This window comes from Sceloporus undulatus, chromosome 1 (assembly GCF_019175285.1).
Source record: "Sceloporus undulatus isolate JIND9_A2432 ecotype Alabama chromosome 1, SceUnd_v1.1, whole genome shotgun sequence".
NCBI lineage: Eukaryota > Metazoa > Chordata > Lepidosauria > Squamata > Phrynosomatidae > Sceloporus > Sceloporus undulatus.
This window is the reverse complement of record NC_056522.1, coordinates 345,191,875-345,214,929: the sequence shown is the minus strand read 5'-3', so window position 1 is coordinate 345,214,929 and position 23,055 is coordinate 345,191,875. Positions and strand designations below refer to the sequence as shown.

At 37.9% G+C, this 23,055-nt stretch overlaps 1 protein-coding gene across 1 annotated transcript in view; it reads left to right on the top strand.

The window, feature by feature from the left end:
• The window catches only part of GTF2A1 (general transcription factor IIA subunit 1), a 40,629-nt gene extending 25,349 nt beyond the window's left edge, over nt 1-15,280 (top strand). Inside the window, exons 6-11 of the mRNA XM_042460492.1 lie at nt 1,169-1,230; nt 1,994-2,069; nt 3,920-4,053; nt 7,341-7,661; nt 9,360-9,449; nt 11,323-15,280. Coding sequence (XP_042316426.1) covers nt 1,169-1,230; nt 1,994-2,069; nt 3,920-4,053; nt 7,341-7,661; nt 9,360-9,449; nt 11,323-11,430 — 791 coding nt within the window. The 3' untranslated portion in view covers nt 11,431-15,280. The remainder of the gene's footprint in view (nt 1-1,168; nt 1,231-1,993; nt 2,070-3,919; nt 4,054-7,340; nt 7,662-9,359; nt 9,450-11,322) is intronic.
• The last annotated feature ends 7,775 nt before the right edge of the window (nt 15,281-23,055 follow it).

Below are 23,055 nucleotides of genomic sequence, written 5' to 3'. Positions count from 1 at the left end.
TAGATTCTATCCTGCTTTTTAAAAAAATTTAATACCAGCTAACACAGCAGCCAGAATAATAATCTGCCTGTGTATATAATATCTACAGCACATGCAGTTTTGGTACTTCATAGCAACCCTTGGGAAGGAAGGGAAGGTGTATCTGGGATTGATTCTTCACCTCTCTCAGAATGAGAGTTCTTCCTCTTTGGGGGGAAAAGTTTGAAGCCAGTTGTGCTTCTCCTGTCTGCCCTGGTTAAGAAAGATTGAGAGTCCTTCCTTACCAGGGAGAAGTGTCTCCCTTTGTAACTGTTCACCTTGGTCAAGTAGCAACTGAGAAGCCTCTCACCCACACTGGCCTTTGCTGCAAGGCACAAGCAAGAAGCTTCTTGGCTACTGCTCCCAGAGTGACTGAGAAGTCTCACCTGCACCAGCCTCGTGGCAAAGGCCAGCGCAGCTGAAAGGCTTCTTGGTAGCAACTCAACTAGCTGATCAGTAACTGCTCCTTTTGCACCCACTCATGCTGGGAGTAGCAACTGAGCATCTGGCCTTCTTTTTGCTGTAAGGCTGGTACAGAGAAGATGAATGAGCAGGTGTGGGCCTTTACCACTACCGCTGCTGCTGTATTAACAAATGAGAGGCTGAGGTGAAAGAGAAGGCGGTGGCAAGCTGGGCATGGCTGAGATAGATGGCTCTGGCTGGGTGACTGCTGTACAAACAGGGTTTTCGCCTAAGAAGAAAGGGGATGGTAGCCCGAAAAATTTGGGAACCACTGTCCTAGAGAATGATATTGTTTTGTATCTGGCTATAGGGACATAGCCAGATGGCTATCCATGTGCTTTCCACCACTCACTAAATGGCCAGAAGGGAACACAGGAGGAAGCAAAGCCCTTCAGGAGGGAAGTAGCAAGGTGTATGTCTCTCAGTGCAGGATCTCCGCCCTTACCTTTTAGTAAAGATATTGTGAGACATAAACTAAACATCCATTTCTCTTAGAAAGCACAAATGTAAATATGAACGTTTGTGTAATGAGTATGATAACTCTTCCAAAAAGTCTAAATTTATTAGTAATTGTTTCTACTAAGATATGTATTTGATATTAGTGTTCACAACATAAATTGTTGTTGGAAAGCCTCTTTTGAAGAAATAATACAGTGAGTTGTGACTAATTACTTTTTCTGTGTTACAGCTCCTCAACAACAAGTTATTGTGCCAGATTCCAAGCTAATGCACATGAATGCATCAGGCATGGTAAGCTTGTATGATACATTTAACTCATGCGTATGATGACTCAATTAGGAAAGAATGTTTATGAGCAAATCTGGTTGTCCTACCTACACAAAGGAAAAGTTCATTCTAGTCAGATAAATATTTAATTATATAAACTTCACGATTTTTCACTGAATGTTCTTAGCGTTAATACTTAAGAACCTAGGTCTAACAAAATGTTTAAAATGGAATTCTGCCCTGTCCTCTTTTGAGTAAAACAGCCTACTGCTTTTACTTTATTGCCATTGCCTGCTGTAGTCAGCAGATCAATGCTTTCCTTGATTGACAGTTTGCAAAGTCCAATTAAATGGCACTGTCAACAATTGTCTTGCACAGAGGAAAACACTTGCTATAGCAGAGTGGGCAAATAACCCACATGCTGTGACCCCTTGTGGCTGTGGTTGCCTGAGAGGAGAAATGATTCAGAATGGATGTGGCCTTCTGAGGTAGGTGGGGGAGTGGATGTGGTCGATGATCTCTGGAATTTGCCCACCTCAATACTAGACAGTGTGTTGTTTTAAATGTGTTACCTTTTAAGTGAGTATGTTTGAATGAAAGAGGATGAATTTTTTATTATTTGTTTGCATAGAAATCTCCCATAGAAATGGGAGAATTCCATTAACATTCTGATCAGTAAAAGACTACCAAATTGAGATCATTCTGCTCTATCTTATATTTGAATTTCTCTTTTATTATATGTTTGCAATAAACATTTCTTATGCTAAATTAGTTCCTTACATTGCAGAGTGCCGCTGCTACTGCAGCCACCCTGGCTTTGCCTGCTGGGGTTACTCCTGTTCAGCAAATTCTGACAAATTCAGGTATTACTTCATTTTTGTTTTTGTGTTTTTTGTCATATTCATTGCAATGGTGGCCTGCAGTGGCCCTATCTAATCCTATTGTTAATCCTGGTTAAAGCAGAAGAATTAAATCATTTGTGTTTTCCATTGTGTTACTATTTTCTTTTGGTAGTCCTAACTAGAGTAGAAGCACTGAATCATTTGGGTTTATCATTCTGTTGATTTACTATTCAACAAGTGATTTAATGGATCTATTCTAATTGTGACTAATCAACAGGATTCCAGCCAATATCTTAAAATACTAAAGAAAAATATTCAATAAATTACAAATACATAAGTAAAACCTGTATAAGAGGGAAAACATCTAGAACCCAACTTCTGAAGAGTAGATACATATTTTGCAGCTTCTAGAACAGCAGTTCTCAACCTGTGGGTTGCGACCCCTTTGGGGGTTGAACAACCCTTTCACGGGCAGCCTAAAACCATCAGAAAATACATATTTCTGATGGTCTTAGGAACCAAGGTGAAAATAATTTTATGGTTGGGGGTCACCACAACATGAGGAACTTATTAAAGGGTTGTAGCATTAGGAAAGTTGAGAACCACTGTTCTAGAAGGATGATGCTGTTCCCTGCTTCCTCGTGGGAAGCAGACTAAAAAGGTACAGTGAGTGGATTTGAATATGCAGTAAACAATTGCCTGCTGTTGTACTAAAAGCAAGCCTTCTTTACTCTTAGGCTTTCATCTTTCCACTCTCCTACTCCTCTGGTCCACATGGAGGATGTTTTGACTTTACTGCAATTCAGTTTGATATGCCATCCAAACTTTAAACTGGTTAATTTTATTTTAAAACAAGCCCACTTCATAATCAATTATTTGAAGTTGAGTTGTGAAAGTCAAAGACATACACAGTTTTTTGTGGGTTTTTTGGGCTATGAGGACATGTTCTAGAAATTTATTCCTGACGTTTTGCCAGCAGCTGATTGGCATCTTCTGAGGATGCTGCTGCTGGCAAAACGTCAGGAATAAACTCTACTAGAGCACAGCTTCATCGCCCGAAAAACTCACAAAAAACTATGAAACTGAGTTGTTTCCCAGCGGAGAAGGTGAGATCCTCCTTAGAATTGGGTTGCTCCTCCTATGAGCTCCTAATACTAAGAAGGATTGAACCTTCTCTGCTGGAAACGGACGTATAGCAGGTAAGAACCAACGTTCCTTTTTGATGTATTAATACAGAATGCTGCAGAGATCCAGGAATCTGTATTGGCATAAGCCATCAGGCAGGGTAATCAAGGTGGTTTGTTCCAAATTTCAGCTGTCCTCACAGCAGTCTGTCTCCTCATGCAATCCCCTCAAGCCATACCTTAAAATCCAGACAGCCATACCAAGGCAGGGAATTAAATTGCACTGTGGTTCACTGATGAGAGGCAGCTGGACTTCTACACCCCATTTACCAGCACCATTGAGCTCCATCCCTTAGTTTAGTTTATCTGGAGTTTAAGGTGGATTTGGGGGGCGCTTGTGGTTGTGGCAATGACGCCACAATAATAAATGTGAATATTATGCAGTTATGAGGTGGTAAACCTAGCTTATAACTTCATAACACACAGGATTCCAGGCAAGGTTTATAAATGATACAGATTTTGCTATACTTGGTTGTAAGTTGCATTATGTCTCATGTTGGGATCACAGGATATAAATAAAGGCATATGCTCTTCACATGATATAAAATCTAATATGTTCTATATTCTTTTATGTAGAAAAAAATAGTGAATCAACTTTGTAAAGCAACTCCTGTCAGTTGTTGCAGGAGTTGCTTTTGAGAAAGAAAATTGTTCATAAACTATTCAAATGGATTCATTTCATTACAGGCCAAATTCTACAGGTGGTTAGAGCTGCCAACGGAGCTCAATACATAATTCAGCCCCAGCAGCAAGTGGTCCTACAGCAGCAAGTTATACCACAGATGCAACCTGGTGGGGTACAGTCTCCTGTTATTCAGCAGGTAAAAATATTTTAAGAGGAGCTTTAACTTTGTAGCATTTCTGTATTAGTGAACAAATACAGCTTTCTCTGGATTCAGTACAGTAGGCCCTCCATATCCATGGACTTGTCATCTATGGATTCCAGCATCAGTGGAAGACAAGCCCATGGGGCAGGGGGTAAGCACAGGAGGAGAAAAGCCAGCCGCGAAAAATGTGTTAGAGGGGAAGAAGGGGGAGGGGGAAGAGGTATAGGGAGGAGGAGGGAAGAAAAGGCGGCGAGGGGAAAGGGGAGGGGGGGGAAGAGGAAGCAGCTCCTTGCTATCGTGAGAACAGCACGGTAGGCTTTGGCAGGCCAAGGCAGCAAAGCCCATTGTCCCCAATGGTGGCGTGGCCACGTGGCCGTACCACCATTGAGGACATTGAGCATCCGTGGATTTGGGTATCTTTGGATCTGTGGGGGGATCTGGAGTGGATCCCCATGGATACCAAGGGCTGACTGTACCTATTGTTCTATTCACAATTCTGTCCCATTTATCTTCTCTGTACCTTACTTTCCCTCCTCTCCCCTTCTTTGGTCTTTCTCTTTTCAAAGTGCTTGTTCAGTCTCTACTATCTTAGAGTGGGTTAGAAGCCCCTTATTCTCTTTTGGTCTTTCTCTTCTCAAAGTGTTTGTTCAGTCTCTACTAGAAGCTCCTTACTCTCTTTTGATGTGACCTTTTCCATATTTCTCTTCCCCTAAACTCATTTTCTTACTGGATGACCTTTCACTCCATCCACCTGGAGGTTGAGAGCATTCCCATTTCTTAACTTCCCCTCCTCTCTCACTGTGCATCAGGAGTTTCTGTGTGCATGTAAAAGTCCTGTATGTTAGTTCTTGAGAACTATATGTCCTGAGGGCAGGCTATACTTTTCTTTTCAAAAAGTCAGTTCATAATGCAAAGTTGCCTCAGAAGTAAGTGTCATAGGGTTCAGTGGAACTCACTCCTGGGCAGATGAATATAGAAGCAATCAAAGCTTGAAAAACCACATGACCCTGTGAGGGGATTCCCCCCCCCCTACATCACATTTTCTCTTACATATATAACACACACAGCATCATGTATTTTACCACTGTCCCTTAACACCAAGCTTTTCTAGCATTCATGTTCTAGCAGACTGCCACTTTTATATTCTTCATAGCATCTGTAAGTCCTAAAAATGTGATGTTCGTCACAGCTGTGATTTCACTCATTGATTAAACACACTGAAAAGCAGTAGCAGGTTTGTTTCTTGAAAAATAATGGTGGTCTATTTTGCATTATCCCTCAGCTTCTATGAAACTAGACATCTTTTTTTTAAAAAAACAAAATCTTGGTATTTAGGCCTGTTCAAGATGTAAACAAGACACCAGATAGTCTGACTAAGCAATGTGGAAATTATATCTCTTCATTTCTCTCACACTCTCTCTGTCCATTAGTGCTCATTCGGTCTTTCACTTCAGTCTCTTCCCTGAATGTAGCAAAGAACAAGAATTCTCATTCTTAGTCAATCTAGAAACACAATCACAAATGGGCATACTTGGCAGCAGGCACCAGTTGACAAGAGCATGTCCTTTTCCAGGAGTGGGAAAAGCCAGATGTTAAATTTTAAGTACAGTAGATTCTACAGAACCACATCCTAAACCAGCTGCAGGTATTTAAAGAAAACTTCAAGATTCCAGCTCTATTTCTTGAGGATCTTGGTGTCTACCATCCAGTGTCACAGTGTGGCACTGTAGGTAGATGTTAATTTGTTAACAATATGTTTTTACAATAAATGTTGTCACTGATGTCCTCATGGTCTTTGAGTGTCCATGCCAAGTCTCATGTGGTTGGATTTCAATTTGAGCTGTGGCAGAGACAAATAAATAAACATAGCCACACTCTTATGCACTCCTAACATTATTATGGATGATGAAGTCTTTGTGGGCTTTTTAGTTTTTTTTACAGCTGTCTCATTAAAGAAAAAAATTAAAGTGGAAAGAGAAAGATACAAAAAGAAGTATCTAGAACTGTAGAATACAGCTAACATTTTACTGCTGTGAAGACTGTAGCAAAAGTGAACAAGAATTAGGACTCATTTTGAAGATTTAAGCTTGATAAAGCATTTGAGGTGGAGAAATTAAGTAACAGTGGTCCTAAACACACTACAGAAATAATCCAGTTTGAGACCACTTTAACTTCTCTGACTCAATGCTAGGGAACCCTGGGAATTGTAGTTCATTGTGGCAGCAAAGCTCTCTGACAGTAAAAACTAAATGTTTCACAAAACTACAGTTCCCAGAATTCCCTAGCATTGAGCCAGGGCAATTAAAGCGGTCTCAAACTAGATTATTTCTGCAGTGTGTTTTGGACCAGTGTCATGTTATCTGACTTGTTAGTATTTCTATCTCATACATAGCATTGGAATTCTTGTTGCTTGTGATTATATTTATATTTAAAGCTGTAAACAGCTTTGGACCTCAGCGTCACATAGTGGTTTGCATGTTGGACTATGACTTTGGAGAACAGGTTTTGATTCCCTGCTTGGCCATGAAATCCACTGGGTGACCTTGGGCAAGGCACTCCTCTCTCTCTCAGCTTTGAGAAGGCAGTGACAAACCTTCTCTGAAGAAACCATCTCAAGAAAACCTCATGATAGGTTTGCCTTAGAGTTGCCATAGGTCAGAAACGACTTGAAGGCACACAGCAACTACAGTACTTGAAGGAATACCTCCTTATATATTCCTGCCTGAGGGTTCAAGCTTGCTTGAGTGGCTCTCTTGTTCATCCCCCAGTGTGTGAGAATAAGGGAGAGAGCCGCCTTTGCTGTGGGACCCCAGTTTTAGAATGCTCTCACTTTGAATGCCCAGTGATGCTGGCTTCATCAGGTCTAATGACTTTTCAATAGATGGAGTGCAGTTACCCTGCCCTGGATTAGAAGCATCTAAGAAAATATAAGAGAGACTGAGTACAAAATTTATTGCTGCATATGAAGTTTCTTTTAGTTTTTGAACTCCTGATCCAGAACAGCTCCTGACATTACTTAGGAAGTACAAAAGAAAAACAGAACATCTCACTCACTCCTTTCAGCTGTTTTTCAGATTGGTACATTTAGGAAAGGATCAATGAATTTCTGCAGTGATTGTTAAATGCAAATATTAATTTGCAGTGCTGTAGGAAACAGGTTTTGTGAAGACTTATGAGATTGCAGTAGACTGTCTTTCACATTCTGTTATATGCAAATACTGTAAGTAAAAATAGGAATGATTGCTGATGCAGTAATTGGTTTTGCTTTAATTTTGGGACAGGTTTTGGCTCCCATTCCTGGAGGGATCTCACAGCAAACAGGGGTGATTATTCAACCCCAGCAAATCTTATTTACCGGAAACAAGACCCAGGTAATACCTACGACAGTGGCTGCACCTACACCAGCGCAAGCACAGATTTCTGCAGCAGGGCAGCAACAAGGTCAGCAGCAACCAGCACAACCACAAGCACCTTTAGTGTTACAGGTAGATGGAGCAGGTGATACATCATCTGAAGAAGAGGAAGAAGAAGAAGAAGATTATGATGATGATGAAGAGGAGGATAAAGAAAAGGATGGAGGTGAAGATGGTCAGGTTGAAGAGGTAATTTTGATGTACCTTCAGTAGACCTAATGCCTGAATTATAACTGAATTCGTCATAATGTGAAAAAAAGCCTGTGTTACCTTTGTGAACAAAACATATATGCTAATAGTGATTATGTTTCTTCCTTTAAATGCTGGTTTATCTTTCCCTGTTACAGACAGTGAGATGAGGTACCAGCATCATTGGTGGAACCCTGAAGTTTGCAATAGTACAAATAAAATTGTCAGAGGAAAAAGCTAAGAGGGAGAAACAGGCTGGTGTGAAATGTTTTAATAAGCATTAGGCATTCTGTATATAGCTAGAGTTACTTAGAGTTCACTGTTTTATCCACCTGATCTCCCAAGGTTGTAAACAATATTATTTGGTAGTAGATTAACATCAGCATTTCCCTGTAAAATGTTGTAAACGTTAGATTTTCAGGAAATTTGTATTACAGGAGAACAAATATGCAGCTTTATAATTCTTTAATATATTGATTAGATAATACAATTCATTTATACAATTATATATCACATAGATGCCTTGATACACGCTCTTTTATAGACATTACATTGTCTTAACATTATCTGTCAAAGACCTCATGTGGTCTAGGTACATTTTTTTCACATATAGCACATTATTCATGTACGTTTCAGTGATAAGAAACATCTTACACAATATCTGCATACATGAGCATAGCTATAACAATTGTTTTAAAGAGTTTTTCTAACTCTTATTTGTGAACCAGCATTTCAGTGTGTTCTCACCCATTCTGGGGATTACAAATAGCATAGAAAACAGCTTCTTCTGGGTCCGACTGGCCCCGAACTGCTGCAATCTGACATCTTCAGAAAGTTCACCTCAGAAACAAGACTATTTCAAGAGGTCCAAAATATGCAGTCTGGCTTCCTGCTGCCCTCTTGTGGTATTTTCTCATTACTATATTCTGCTCAGATGTGTTCATAGAGTCAAAAACTTGTTTCTAAGACAGACTAAAGAAAACAGTTTCCTATCCTGTCTTACACAGACAAGTAACTTTTAGACTTTTGATTTCTAACATACAGGACATAAAATGGCATCTTACTAGCAAATCATAACAGATTTCCCATGACAAAAGAACATGGAAAACTCTGGTGGACAAGGGGAATGTCTGCAAAATGGGAGATTCTCTGGAGCATTCCATAATCACATGCATTAAAACCCCATGTCCTAGCTTCTGAGGAAGGAGTCCCAATTGAGATACATCCATCGACTCCTGTCTCTCCCCTTCATTTTTTTCTAACTTTCTTTCATTTCTAAGCTGTCTAATTTTCTTTTTGAGTTTTTCCGTGATCTTATTTTAAGATCTTATTTTAACTTTATTCTGCTTATTTATCTGTGTTCAGATCGTCCTTCTGTAATAATAATTTCTTTGTTCTTCTTCCAATATTCTGAATAGTCTAGCAAAAATAGAAATGGAGTCTTAAACTTCAAAATGATCCTAAAATAGAAAGAAATACCCACATCTGTTGGATATCCCCATTAATCCCATCTAACTGGGACAACTCTCAGGATGAACAGTGGGAAAAATTCTAAAAGAGTGGTGCTCTTTCTTCAGTTAAATTATACGTGTAGGTAGATATTACCAGTAAAATATCTATGTTGGCATTATCCATGATTTGCATATGAATATGTAGACTTCAATGGCCTGGGTAATCAAAGTTGATTATTTTTTTTAGGAACCTCTCAATAGTGAAGATGATGTAAGCGATGAAGAAGGACAGGAACTCTTTGACACTGAGAATGTTGTTGTGTGCCAATATGACAAGGTAATCTGACTAATGTCATTTGCATGCCTCCTGACCTCCTTAGTTCTGCAAAAAGAAAATATATTTAAGAAGATATGTGTATATTCATTTCTAGTTTATATTAATACCCTGAAGAGAAGGTACCATTTTTAGCATAGCATTTTGATGATTAGAAGTGTGTTTAGTCTATAGGACAGGTTATTTAATTTTGGAAATTTTACAGCTGATAAAATTGAAATTGGTTAAATCGTCTTTTCATCCCCAGTTATCCCTAATTGATTGAATAGCAACTTTTAAAAATAAACCTAGTGTTATACATGTGGACCTCTGCTTAAACACAATGTTTTCTTTTTCTTCTGCATGCACTTTCTTCCCCACACACCTTTCCAAACCTGCTCCAGAGAGTTCTCCAGAGCAGGTCTGAGGGGTGTAATGGGGGGAAGGGGTAATTCATTTGCTACCAGTTTCCAGTCTGTAGGCAGGTCAACACCATTGTATGCAAGCTGCTGTTAATATTTTAAAATACTTAAACTGCAGATGGCAACAAACATTTTACTTATTATAGCTGCCTTTCCTCCGTATATGGAACCAAAGGTGGCTTTACAGTTTACCTAAAAGGCTGTGATAACAAAAAACATTGAACCAAGAAATCCTATTAAAATTTATTTTAGAAAAGGCAAAATGGAATGCATCTTTTGTTTTGTCTTTGTGGTCTAATTAATTTCATGTCCATGTTTTTAACTTATTAAACTGCTTCATGCACTTTTAATTTGTTCAGATTAATTTTATAGTGTTTTAAATAAGTTAAATTGATTTAATTATATGCCATCCTGAGATGACATGAGATACAGCTATTTTAATTCATAAAATAAAAATACATCTCTGAGGAAAACCTTCTTCACATTCCACTAACAGATGTGGATAGTGAGAATGCAGGAGGAGAGACTCAGTGGTTGTGGCGAAGCTGTACAGTTCACTGTCCTAGACTTTTATATTCCGTTAAATGATGAAGAGCTTTCTGTTCCAGCAGCTTTTGGATTTTTTCTCAGTCCTGCTGCATTACTTGATATACAGTGGTACCCCGGGATACGAATTGATCGCGTTACGAAATTTCCGGGATACGAAAAAGTTAGATTGGAAAAAACTGTTCCGGGATACGATGTTTTTTTCGGGTTACGAAATTTTTTTCGGCGCGAAATTCAAACGCAAAGCGCGGCTAGCGGCTTTCCAGCGGCTTTTCGGGTTGCGAAATGTATCGGGTTACGAACGGAGCCGCGGAACAAATTAATTTCGTAACCCGAGGTAGCACTGTACATGTTCTTTTGAACTTTAGCCAAGTAAAATTTTAATTTACTCTTTTTTGGGAGAGGGCATAAATTTGCTGCTGTATTATATTTAGCTATTTTGGGCATACAGTATGAGAAAGTCAAGCAGTATTTCAAAATAATAAATACTGCATATACTTGACTATAAGTGGACCTCATGTGTAAGTTGAGGGGAGGTTTGGTGGCCAAAATTATAGATTTTGATATGACCCATGGATAAGTCAAGGGTAAAACTTAGGGGTATGTAACAAAGGATCTAAAGGACAGAGCAAAGAAAAACAGAGCCAAAAACCCTACAAAGGATGAAAAGGCAAAGCAAAGTAAATTGTGACTACATTACCAGTGATTATAGCCTTCAACTTTAATGTGATAACTTTGCCTGATTTTATTCAGACAAGCTAACATACCCAGAACCCAATTCCTCTCGGTGTTCCTTTGAGGAGAAGCACCAAAGAGCTGCTACCACCAGTACATTGCTGTATGGCTGGAGGGGTGGAGTGCTATTCGCAATGCACCAAATGCTGACTTTAGCTTGGAATGTTTCTAACTTTGGTTCTTGCCCTCCACAGATTCATAGAAGTAAGAACAAGTGGAAGTTTCACCTCAAGGATGGAATCATGAATCTTAATGGAAGAGATTATGTTTTTTCCAAAGCCATTGGAGATGCAGAATGGTGAAGCTGATAACACAAAACAATCTCAAAAGCAAAAATGGGAATGGTTGAGACTTGGACATACACTTCAACAGAAATCTTAATCTGTGCACCTGAAGGAACAGTAGAACTGAGACTACTAGGAGAAAAGAATAGCATGACATTGTTGACACCATTCAATTGGGAAAGCTGGGCATTGGTGAAGATAGCTATGACTGAAAGCTGGTTTTATATTAATACCTTAATTAACCACTTCTACCTATACATAAAAGTAACTAGCATGTGATGCTTAATTCCCCTTCCACTAATTTGAAGGAACTCTCTTCTCTTTTGATAATACTACGATGGGAAAAGCTTAGTGTTTTTTGGTGTATAAATTGTGCTGAACCATTCCCTCTGGGAGTGGGGTTGGGGAGAATCTTGCTTAAACTATGTGCAAAGTCTCTAACCAACTGGAAAGGACAGAGTCATCCAAGATTTAATTACCTTGGATGAGTAAACTATTTTTAAATTTCTTGTGCTGGGTCTTGCATAATTTTATCAACAGATTTAGGTCTTTTGTAACTGGCACCAAAAGATCTTACTTGTATTGCAAATTTAATAGTTCTCAATCTTTTAAAGGATGTTGAGCTTTATATGAGCCTGCAGATGGAAGCTGTATGATTCTGATGTCTCAGTATCCCTGCTGTCTTTCAAAACGTCCTTACAGGAAGATTGAACAAAGTTAGTAGTCTGTGTGTTGAATTATTGCTAGTCAGAAATCAATCTTCTGTAAATAATTCCACTGGTTAATTTAAGGTGTATTCCATTGCCAAGTGAATGTACACAGCTGGCAATGAAATCAGAAGTTGTAGGTGACTATGCACTTTGAAAAAGAGTCTACGGCATTGAAAGAGCTTCCATTTTCCTTCAGTAATTAAAGATCATAATGTGAACAGAATCACAGTAGCTCTAATAATTTAACAAGTGATAACTTAAATAGCAGAACACTGTCGAAGGTACATTTCTCTTTCTGTGTGGCTGTGGCAAGGGTCTGTGGAAACTATGCATTTAGGAATGTAGGTTCTGTTCATTATGGTAAGGAGTGTCTGAAATGCAATCATATTTGGGAAACATGCATTTCCAGATGGTATACCATTACAGGATCTATGTTATGCATGCCAGCCACTTGAAAAACAGCAAATAGAAGCCAGGAAGGGTGAGTCGACAGATGGGGACTTCAGAGTAGCAAGTACTCCCTTTTCTAATATTTATCTTGTGGAAAATAAAACTTTTTAAATATTTTTGTTAAACAAAATAGCCAGTGCAATTTAATCAGCACTAAGTACTATTTTTTTTCCTTTCCCTCACAAGCTTTTTTTTATTCAAATGCATCAGTTCTTTCTGTTTGCAGGAAATTCACCGTACAATGTAATTAGCAATTAGGCTTTCTACACCTATGGTGTTGCTGAAATTGTCCTAATTCATTGCTTTATTTGTAGTGGTATTCATAAGGCATCTAACTTGTATGTACTGTGTAAACATCATTGCAGATTTTGCAATTTGGTTATCTTCATTACTTACTGAACTTGCAATCTCTGGGTGGCAGTTGTGTCCCCGTCCCCCAGTGCAGTAGAAGATGTGTGGACATAATTTTTTCCCATTCTGTCAAACAATGTACTAACATACCACTACTTCACATACCAAGTTTGTGACACTGAGGTAGTTTACTATTTTCCCTTACATCCTTCTGTACCTTGTGGCCTGTTCACAGTATATCTGGCCTTTTTGTTTGATTAAACAGAGGCTTAAAGTCAATCCAGAAATTCTACACTGTGAAGTCCCAGTAGGCCACAGTTACCTGTTTGTTACTGGAAACCAGACACTGTACAAATGATCGAGCATCATGTACATAACGGGCACTAAAAAGCGCTGCTTGTCTCTTGCCTTTTTATTTATTTTAAAGGAAACCACAGCTTTAAAAGTGACTTAGATAGGTCTGTATGGAAGCAGGTGTGGTGTCTTGTAAATTGATTATGGATGTGCTTTGGTTGATGAGGATGTTCATGAAAGGACCTAGAAAGTTCTTCTCAAAGCCAGTCACATACCAAACTTGTGCTCTTACTTGCTTCATCAAGTGTTCCTTTTTTAAATCAAACCGCATGTTTTTAATTTCATTTTATTGTAGCTGCTTGCTGTAAGAATATAGTTTGCTTACATTTACTATTGTACTTGAATTTTAATCATGGTTTTAACAATGTAATTGAACTGATCACTTAACAGATCACTTTGTTAAGTTTCCATTGAAATCATCATTCCTTTGGGGGGGTGGCAAGAGATTCCCACAATTAGTAATTCAGCTTTATGTACACTTGACTTTATTGTTTCTTAGACATGGGATTAGTTTCATTTAAATAGTTCAGTATCTTGACTTCTGAAGCAATTAACAGTTTCCAAGAAGGGCTTATGTTTAGATTTGCACAGATATCAGGAGCACCTTTTTAACTTTCAAGATGGGGAAAATGGCGAAAGCAACTTCTAAAGGCTTGATTGAGCTAATGGGAGATTTACAAGTAATACACAAAGGTGAGAGTCTTGTGCCTTTGCTGTCTTCATATATATATATATGTTTTGTTTTAACATGATATTTAGAACTGTTGGGTTCCTTTGGTAGCTTCAATTGTAACTTAACATTTTGAGTCTAATTTTACTGGCTTTCTAGAATGTGCAATCACTTGAAACATCTAAATTAAACCTTGCCTTTTAAGGCTTTAGATACTGTCATGAAGAACTTTATATTGGACTATTTAAATTTAATGTGTAAGGTGACTTTCCTCCACCCCCAAGCTGTGTAGTGGCCGTCTAAGTTGTTGTCTCCCTTGCTCCTCCTGTATGGGAGCCTGCTTTTTGTCATCATTTCCCTGGAAAAGAATCATGATTTCACAAATACAGTTGCAATTCTAGCTGTCTTTTCAAGAGGACTGAAGCACAGTTGTTAACAAAAAGCAAAGAACATATAACAATTGATACAATCAAACTCAGATGATATTTTTGAAAGTTGTTAGCATCACTAGATTTTTTTGTTTCTACTCTATCCACACTGATCAGCAATAATGTCCCTCTATAGAATTACTACTATAACTACAGAAAAACTAGATCCAGTGCAGGAGGAATACATAGTCTTTTCACAATGGAAATGCCTACTCTTCTGCTTGATAAAAGTTATCTTGTCTTGATTTTTCTAAGAAGTCAGCAAATATAGTTACTTGTTTGGTTCTCCATAGTCAACTTTGCTGTTCTGTCTTAAAGTTCTAAACTGAAAGGAGCTAGATCAGGATTAAATACCCATTTTTAGAAAATAGAAGAATCTTGTGGGCTAGTGATACTGAGAAATCAAACCAGATTTCTTGGCTGTGACAAGGCTACTTGCTTTCCTTGATTTGGATTTTAAAAAGCAAAAATTCATTTTTCAGAGTGTAGGAATAAGTAAAGGCTACCCACACATGTAGGTATATCACACATTCATTTACTCCTGTGTGCCTATGGTACCACAACAATTTAGGGGAGTGGGAAATATCCTTAGTTGCTGTTCTGAGCTACAGTTGTCAACTGCTGTTGTACATATACTGTTATGTGTAAGGGGGTAAATATATTTATTATGTTTGTAAAATTCAGTCTGTACAATTGAAGATCAAGGATACTTTTCCTGGGGTGTACACGGTGTGTTTCAAAGGCCATGCTTGGAATACAATTAGAAAACTTAGTATATTGATGTACTAAGACCTATTTTAAGTTTAATATTTTGCCTTTGCAAAAAAATTAATTAAAGATGTTATTTAAAATAAACTTGCCACTTTTATTTACTATTTTGTGTATTAAAATACTTTTATGTGTAATCTAGTCGTGTTTGCTGTATGATATTCTTATGCAGATGGTCAGCATACCTGTAAGATACATAAAGTGCCAATATTGCACGAAATGTAAAAATCTAGAATCATATAGGGCTAAAATTGCTTCTTAGTCCCAAACAAGATAGACCCAGTGAATCAGTGGGATTTAAATTTCATTTATCAATGGGGGAACAATGGGAATTTTGTCCAGTAATTGGATTCAATCCACATACACAGACAATACATATGCGAGAATGGATGCTATAGGTTTTATAAGTTCTCCTAGAACAATACTATGAAAGGTGCAATTTTTCAAACACGCAGTGCCACTCTTCACAGATAATTCCTTCCTTTGACTAACCTTCTCTACACAAACCCAAATAATTTCATATACAGTAGTTCTCTCTGTATGTTAAAGTATTTTGCAAATCACATAGTGGGCAAGAACTGATGCCCAAGAGGCTACAGTACCTGAAACCTAAGGGCCAAAACTATATCTTTTTGAAGATTGTGACATGCAACTACAATCTATGCTTTATGAACATCCAAACTGTAAGGCAATAGTCACATGGATTTCAATAATTTTGGAATATTACAAGAATTGATTAGTTCAGGTGTGTTTCAGATGCGTTGTTATTACAACTTAACAAAATTGCTTAAAGAAAATTTAACTAGTTTGCATGGATCAAATGCTGTTACTATACTATTTATTGATCCCATATTTCATTAGATAAAAGGGTCAGGGCTCAGCTGTTAGCCATGTTGTCTTTTCATTCAACTTCCTTTACACCTATTTTTCTGGTCTACAACTTGCTGCTTATGCCTATGAATTTTTATTTGCCAATCATACATGTTGAGTCTCCCTTATCTGTAACTGCACCATCTGAAATACTCTAAAAGCTAATAATAACAACAATAATAACAATAATAATAAATGTAGGTGACTGATAAAAGTACCTTTAGGCGAAGTGTATAAGGGGTATATAAAACATAAATGAATTAGACATTAACATCTGAAATTGACAAAAATGGCAATACATTTATTGGTAACTGAAATGCACATAATAAAAAAATTGTGCATTTTGGTTGGCCAATAAAGATACTGCTGTTTTGTGGATCTTTACTTTAATGCATGGCCAACATAGCTATTGCTAGATATGTTTTCTACAAATGAATTTTGTGTTTGGATTTGGATCCCATCTCCAAGATATCTTATTATGTCCAAATATTCAAATACAGGTATGCCAAAACCAAAACACATCGGATCCCAAGCATTTTGGCTCAGGGATATTCTGCCTGTGTAAGGGGAGTATGCTGAAGGAAATGTGACCTGTGAAAATGACAAAATAAATGCTTGAGAATCTTTCTGGACTATCATAACACCCATGTCTGAAAAGTGTAGATTCACGACTTTTATGCCCCAATTCTCCATGTCCTCTGAATCTTCTACCCTCTTCACAGGCAGTAGTAACAGCTGGGCAGTTTTACCAAGTATTATTTCATTGGAGGCTAAACAATTTTGGAGTGTCTAAATAAACTGCATAATGACCAAGAAGCTATCAAAAGAAGTCTGGGGAAATGTTGCACAGAAACACTGATCAGGTCTGGGATATTTATTTTTTAAAACATATCCAATACTATGGATATCCTCTGCAGCACTCCCTTATTACAAAACTGAAAGACTGGCTCAGCTGCAGTTCTGCCTAAAGAAGACTTCACTCAACTCAAGTGACCAGGGAAGGAGGCCATTATTCAGGGACTAGTGGTAACTTTGATTTAGCAGGAGGTATTTTGAATTCTTCCAGAGAGGGCTAGTGCCCCACTAAAACTACTAAATCTACAAAACCCAGGATTTTGCAGGACAGAACCATGGCAGGTATCAAAGTGCTATAACTGCATATTGTGAAAAGGACTATTCAGCAATTTGTACTGAATGCTTTGCTTGTTTATAAGAAATACGTCCTTTCTGATCAGTAGATAAAATAGCCTAATAAATTGTTCAAAATTCAATATAAAACAATACTTTTCTGGCTATCTGGCGTGAGGAACATGTATTTTCCCCCCAATGTGCCAGGGGCTGCTACCATATTTGTGCTTTTCAGTAAAAGACAGAGTAATTGCCCTGGAACATACGAGTTCATGTTGTTTTACTGTTTCTTTGGATCTGTCTATCTATCGATCTATCTATCTATCTATCTATCTATCTATCTATCTATCTATCTATCTATCTATCGTTAACCAGCTTTAACTGGTGGGTATCTGGGTGATATTAAATGTTATTTTTATATCTACACCTCTAGAGGGCAGCAAAAGTGCAAAAATGTCAAAGATTAAAGAACTGCTAAGAGATGTAGAGCGTTCTGAAGAAATTTTGATAATACGTACAAACACTCAACCTGTTTTTAATAGAGGTTTCAAAATGAGCTAGTTAATATTTATTTGGGACTTGATTTGAGCATTCTTCTAGAAAAAACTAAGATGCAGGGAACAAAACAAATGTTAGAGAGGAAATTTTGTTCAAAGCTTTTTTTCCTCCCTGGAAAAACTAAAAACAAAGTGGATTTTTTTTTAGAATGATCAATTACTTGTTTAAGAAAAAGTGTCTATATATTTCCTACCCCAAAGTCATTTCTAAAAAACTTTGTACTAGGAGGACTTTTTATATTGTGAATAAACCGTACTTTAACAAACGTGATCATTTTATACCAAACAAAACTATGATGAATGTTATGTTCTTAAAGTGACAAAATGGACTTTCAATTTCATGCCCCAATTCTCCATTGGGGCATAAGCACATTTTTCATTTATTTCCCCCTGAAAATTTCTGTGGAAAAAACCTTGGAAAAAACCTGTTTTCCTCAAGGCTTCAATATTTCCTGAAAGAGTTATGTCTCTAGGAGGAACTGGAAGTTACTCTTCATTAAAAAGACATTCCCAGCATTCCAACTAGACACTTATTTTCTACCTACTTCTCTCCAAAGCAGCAGTAGTAATAGTAATAGTAGTTGAGCAGCAGTACATTTTATGAACATTTTCACTGAAGTACTTCCATCTTGTTGGTCTGTTGTTGTTGTTGTTGTTGTTATTTTCTTACATCCTGCCTTTCTCACAATACAGGGACTCTACGGTAGAGTTCCCATAGTTCTAAATTACCATCATCCATAAGGGAGAGGGCCCTTTTTTTTTTTTTTTTTGACAGAACCAGATATTTCAGAAACACCGTTGTTTATGTAATCTACACAGTGTTGCCAGGTTTTCAAGAGAGCAAAAAGGGAGGTTCATAACATGCGAGGTTAAAAATCAGAAGTAGCTATTGACAAGTTTGTTCTGTCTAAATTCCAAATGAAAGTATGGATTACAGTTAATTTAGCTGTGTGCTTCTTTGTAAATTTATAAAGTGTTATCTACATTCATACATTGCATCTTGCATTTCTGTATTTTGAGGCCACACCACAAAAATATCTTCTCCTGTATGATTTCTGACAACCCTAGATCTAACTACCGCTCTTTTTGCAATCACTCAAGTAGCAATTCTGACAATGATGTGTGTGTGTGAGAGAGAGAGAAATAAATAAAGTAAGCACTACCTTTCTGACTCATGTCATTTTTTAAGCTAGGCTTATTCTATTGTAATAGCATCTTTGATTTTTTTTTTCCAGATAAGAGTGCTTCTTTAAATACTGGATTTACTGGTTTTACACCGTGCAGTATACATAATAAATTCTTACTAAATATTACTGTTATTACACCACATGCCTTTCAACCTCCCTCTCCGATGGCTAGAAGCAAGTAATTTCATATCCACTACCTTTAATGTGGAATATCTTATTAATAGTTTCCCTAATTTCATTGTACCACTTTTCAGCTTTGACTTTCTCGATCTATAGGATAGGATTACAATAGGATAAATCAGTAGAACTCAAGGCTCTGGTGACAGTTCGTAAAGTAAAAGTCTATTCACCCAGTTTTTATTAGCAACAATGTAAGTCTTCATGGTGTCTGTGACTCACACTGTGTTATCTGTGCCTGTGCAGTGCATTGTTCAGAGCCTTCTAGCGTTATTACATAATTATGACCCATATCCAGACACTTTTCCGGCTAAACTCTCAGTTCCATGGACCATGAGTAGATAACCATATAAATGGTTGAGGGATCTATTGGAATCTAATGTGATGTTGTCTGGAAATCAGAAAGGAGATGTTTAAAGTGGCCAAAAACCCCCCGATGAGGCTGAGGTGTTTAGTGCAGTGTGCCAGGAAACCATTGCCTTTGTTCAACCCACTGTCAACGGACTACAGTTTGTCTTCCAATTTTGCTGTTTCTACTTCTAATTTTCCTTCACGTTGTTGTTGTGCAAAGACTGCTGTTCTAAGGCCCAAGATGGAATGCCCAGGAAGATTGAAGTGTTCTGCAACTGATTTTGGTGTATTCCCATTCCTAACATCTGGCACAGATACTGGTTTGTTTGCGTAATTGTGGATGCAGAGGTCTTGGGGTGCCTGGCTCCAATAGCACTCCTTCCCTACTATACTAGTAAGCTCCATGGCATTGCAGATATTGCTGTCAATCTTCTAGGGAGGTCCTTCTCTCTGTCTTACCATCCTGACAGGTACATCAGCTGTATTTAAACATTTTGTAAATGATGATGGTGATGATGATAACTATAAATATAAGAGTTGGAAAACAAATTTTTGGCCTTTATTTGAGTTATCCATCCACACATGTAGATTGAGTTAATGAAGAATCTGTGGCTATTTCAGTGGAATGATGATCTGTCCCATCTGTACTTGTGCCTCTTCTTGCCTCCTTACATGGGCTTTGTAGATAAACACCCATGAAATAGTTAGTCAGTGCATTGGGTACTGTTTGAGGACAGCTGGAAAGCACACAGGGAGGCCATGATTGAGGGTTCCTGCATGGCAAGGGGTTGGACTGGATGGCCCTTGTGGTCTCTTCCAACTCTACAATTCTATGATTCTATCCCTAATTGCACTGGCCAAGGGTTCGAATGCTAGAGCGAACAGTGACAGTGACTGGACAGCCCTGCTTAGTGCCTCTCTGCAAGAAAATAGAAGACAAGTCACACCTATTGCTGCAAATATTAGCCTTAGATTCTTGATAGAGATTTTCTAGAATCCTCGTGGATTTCTTGCCAAAGTTAATATTCCAGAGCAAAGAGGTAATTCCATTCCACCCTGTCAAAAGTTTTAAAACGGCTAAAGATATCAAAGCTATTGGGGGTTTTCGGCAATGTGGAATGAAACATCACATTTAGTACCCTTTGAACAAAGTTGAAGAGTTTTTGATTTGGCATGAGACCAGATTTGATCTGAAATAATATAATTTGTAATGAAGGCATTGATTCTGGCTGCCAGTATAAATGAAAAAAACTCCCCCCCCCTCACCATTCCCTTCTCCTTTTGTGTCGTCTCTTTTAGATTGTAAGCCTGCGGACAGGGAACTGTCTGGTTAAAATAATAATAAATGTAAGCCGCCCTGAGAGCCATTAGGGCTAATGGGCAGGATATAAATAAATAAATAAATAAATAAATATTGACAACTTGATTGAGGCTATCGGTCTGAATGTGAAGATCTTTGTAGCTGGTTGGGGGATGGGAATGACCCTCAAAGTATGCCAAATTTCCTGGCAGGGTTTAAATTTCATTAAATGGTTTAATTAGATAGGACAAGTTCATTATAAAATATCTTTTTAAAATTCCCCTTTGTGTTCATCTGGGCCAGGGTTTTTCCTGGCCTCAGTTTAGAGATAGCATCTTTAAGTTCATTTTCTGTGATAGGCTGATTAAAAACGGATCTGTGGAAGTCGCAGATTTTTTAAGATTAAGAGATCGAGGAAATTCATTTGTGTTAAGAGGGGCTACTGTTTCTGTTGAATAAAGCTTGGCATAAAACTTACACAATTCCATGGTGATGTCTGCGGTTGATGTTTTTTAAAGTACCTTGAAAAGATCTAATTGCAGCAATGAATTTGTTTTCTGCCCTTTTCTAAGCCATTCTAGCGAAGGGCTTGGAGTTTTTATTATTTTCATGAATATATTGGCATATTGCATAGCTATTTAATTTTATATAAATCTAATTCTTCTAGCTCTATGTTGTTGTTTTAAAATAAGCAATATATACCGTTGGAGCTTGGTTCAATTTATGTGAGTGGGTTAGTTGTGTTATTTCATTTATCAGGGATTTTATACGAGATTCTTTTTTCCATTTTTGAACCTTCTTGTATAAAGATCTTGGGTGGCAGAAAGTTTAAGGACTAGTGTCTTTTGAGGAAACCAGGAGAAGCTAATGTCTCTCAGAAACTTGTTGGGTTTTGAATTAAATCTAGTAGTTCTGTGAATGCATTCCACATTGTCATCTACCAGGGCATGCTCCTAGCGTGTTTTGTTGGTCTGGTTAAGTACAAAAGTTTGTAGACAATCTTTTTCTTCCAGCTCTGGGATCCCTTTCAGTCAGATAAAATCCATGTCTGTGATTTTATCTTGAGGGTGTAAGTTGGTTTCTTCAATTTGTTGAATTCTCAGTTTATGATACCTTGCTGTAAGGCAACATTTCCCATCTCTTCAATGTCCAGAATTCTGCTCATAACAGCAGAAAGCTTGATGCATATTGGCTCAAATGCTCAGGACCAATTGTTTTGTAAATCCTTGGCTACAGTTTCTCTCAGCTTTTCCAATTTTGGAAAAGGTAAGTCAATTGACAGTTTTGGTACCTTCTTCCCTCTCCTGTTTGCTTTATTGGGACCAAGCCCAATCAGATAGTTTGTCTCCTTTTTCACCTGTTTTATGCTCTTTTTCAGCTGAATAAAACTGTGTTATTGTTTGCTCTGCTGGCTGCTTTACTCCATACATTTAGATCACCAAACAAAGCTCCTACATATAAAAAATCTAAGGTTTTTCTAGGGCTTTTTTTAATCTTTAGAGTGGATTTGGACAACTCTTCAAATGTGTGTGTATGTGCCCTCGAGTTACCTATCGACTCAGAGGCAATCAAATAGAGGGTTGTGCTCTTTAGAAGTAACACACATTGCTAACCTACAAATGCCATTCTTTTTTTCTAAACAAAGCATTTTGCTTTTATCTGTCAATTAGTGAGTCATCTCAGTAAAATACCCTGATCTGAAACTGAACAGATAAAGCACTAAATCTTATACAGTCTTTTTGTGCTATATATTTGTTGTTGCTGTTGTTATCCACCCTCAAGTCGATCTTGACCCATGGTGACCCTGTAGATGAGACATCTCCAAGACTCCCTATGCTCCACTGCTCTGCTTAGGTCCTGCAAATGCATAGCCATGACCTCCTTAATAGAGTCCATCCATCTAGCATCTGGCCTTCCTCTCTGCTTCCCTCCAACTTTTGCAGTATTATTGTCCCTTCCAATGAGTTGTGCCTCCTCATGATGTGGCCAAAGTATGACAGCCTCAGCTTGGTCATCTTGGCTTCCAGAGAGATTTCTGGTTTGATCTGCTCTAGGATTCATTTGTTTGACTCCTTAACTTTCCATGGGATCCTCAGCACTCTTCTCCAACACCAAATCTCAGATGAATTCATTTTCTTCGTATCCACTTTCTTAACTGTACAGCTCTCACATCCATACATGGTAACGGAGAATACAATGGCTAGTATGATTCCAACTTTCATGCTCAGTTGTATGACTTTACATTTTAGGATATTTTCTAGTTCTCTCATAGCTGCCCTCCCCATTCTTTGTTGTCTTATGATTTCTTGACTGCAGTCCCCACTTTGATCAATATTTGATCC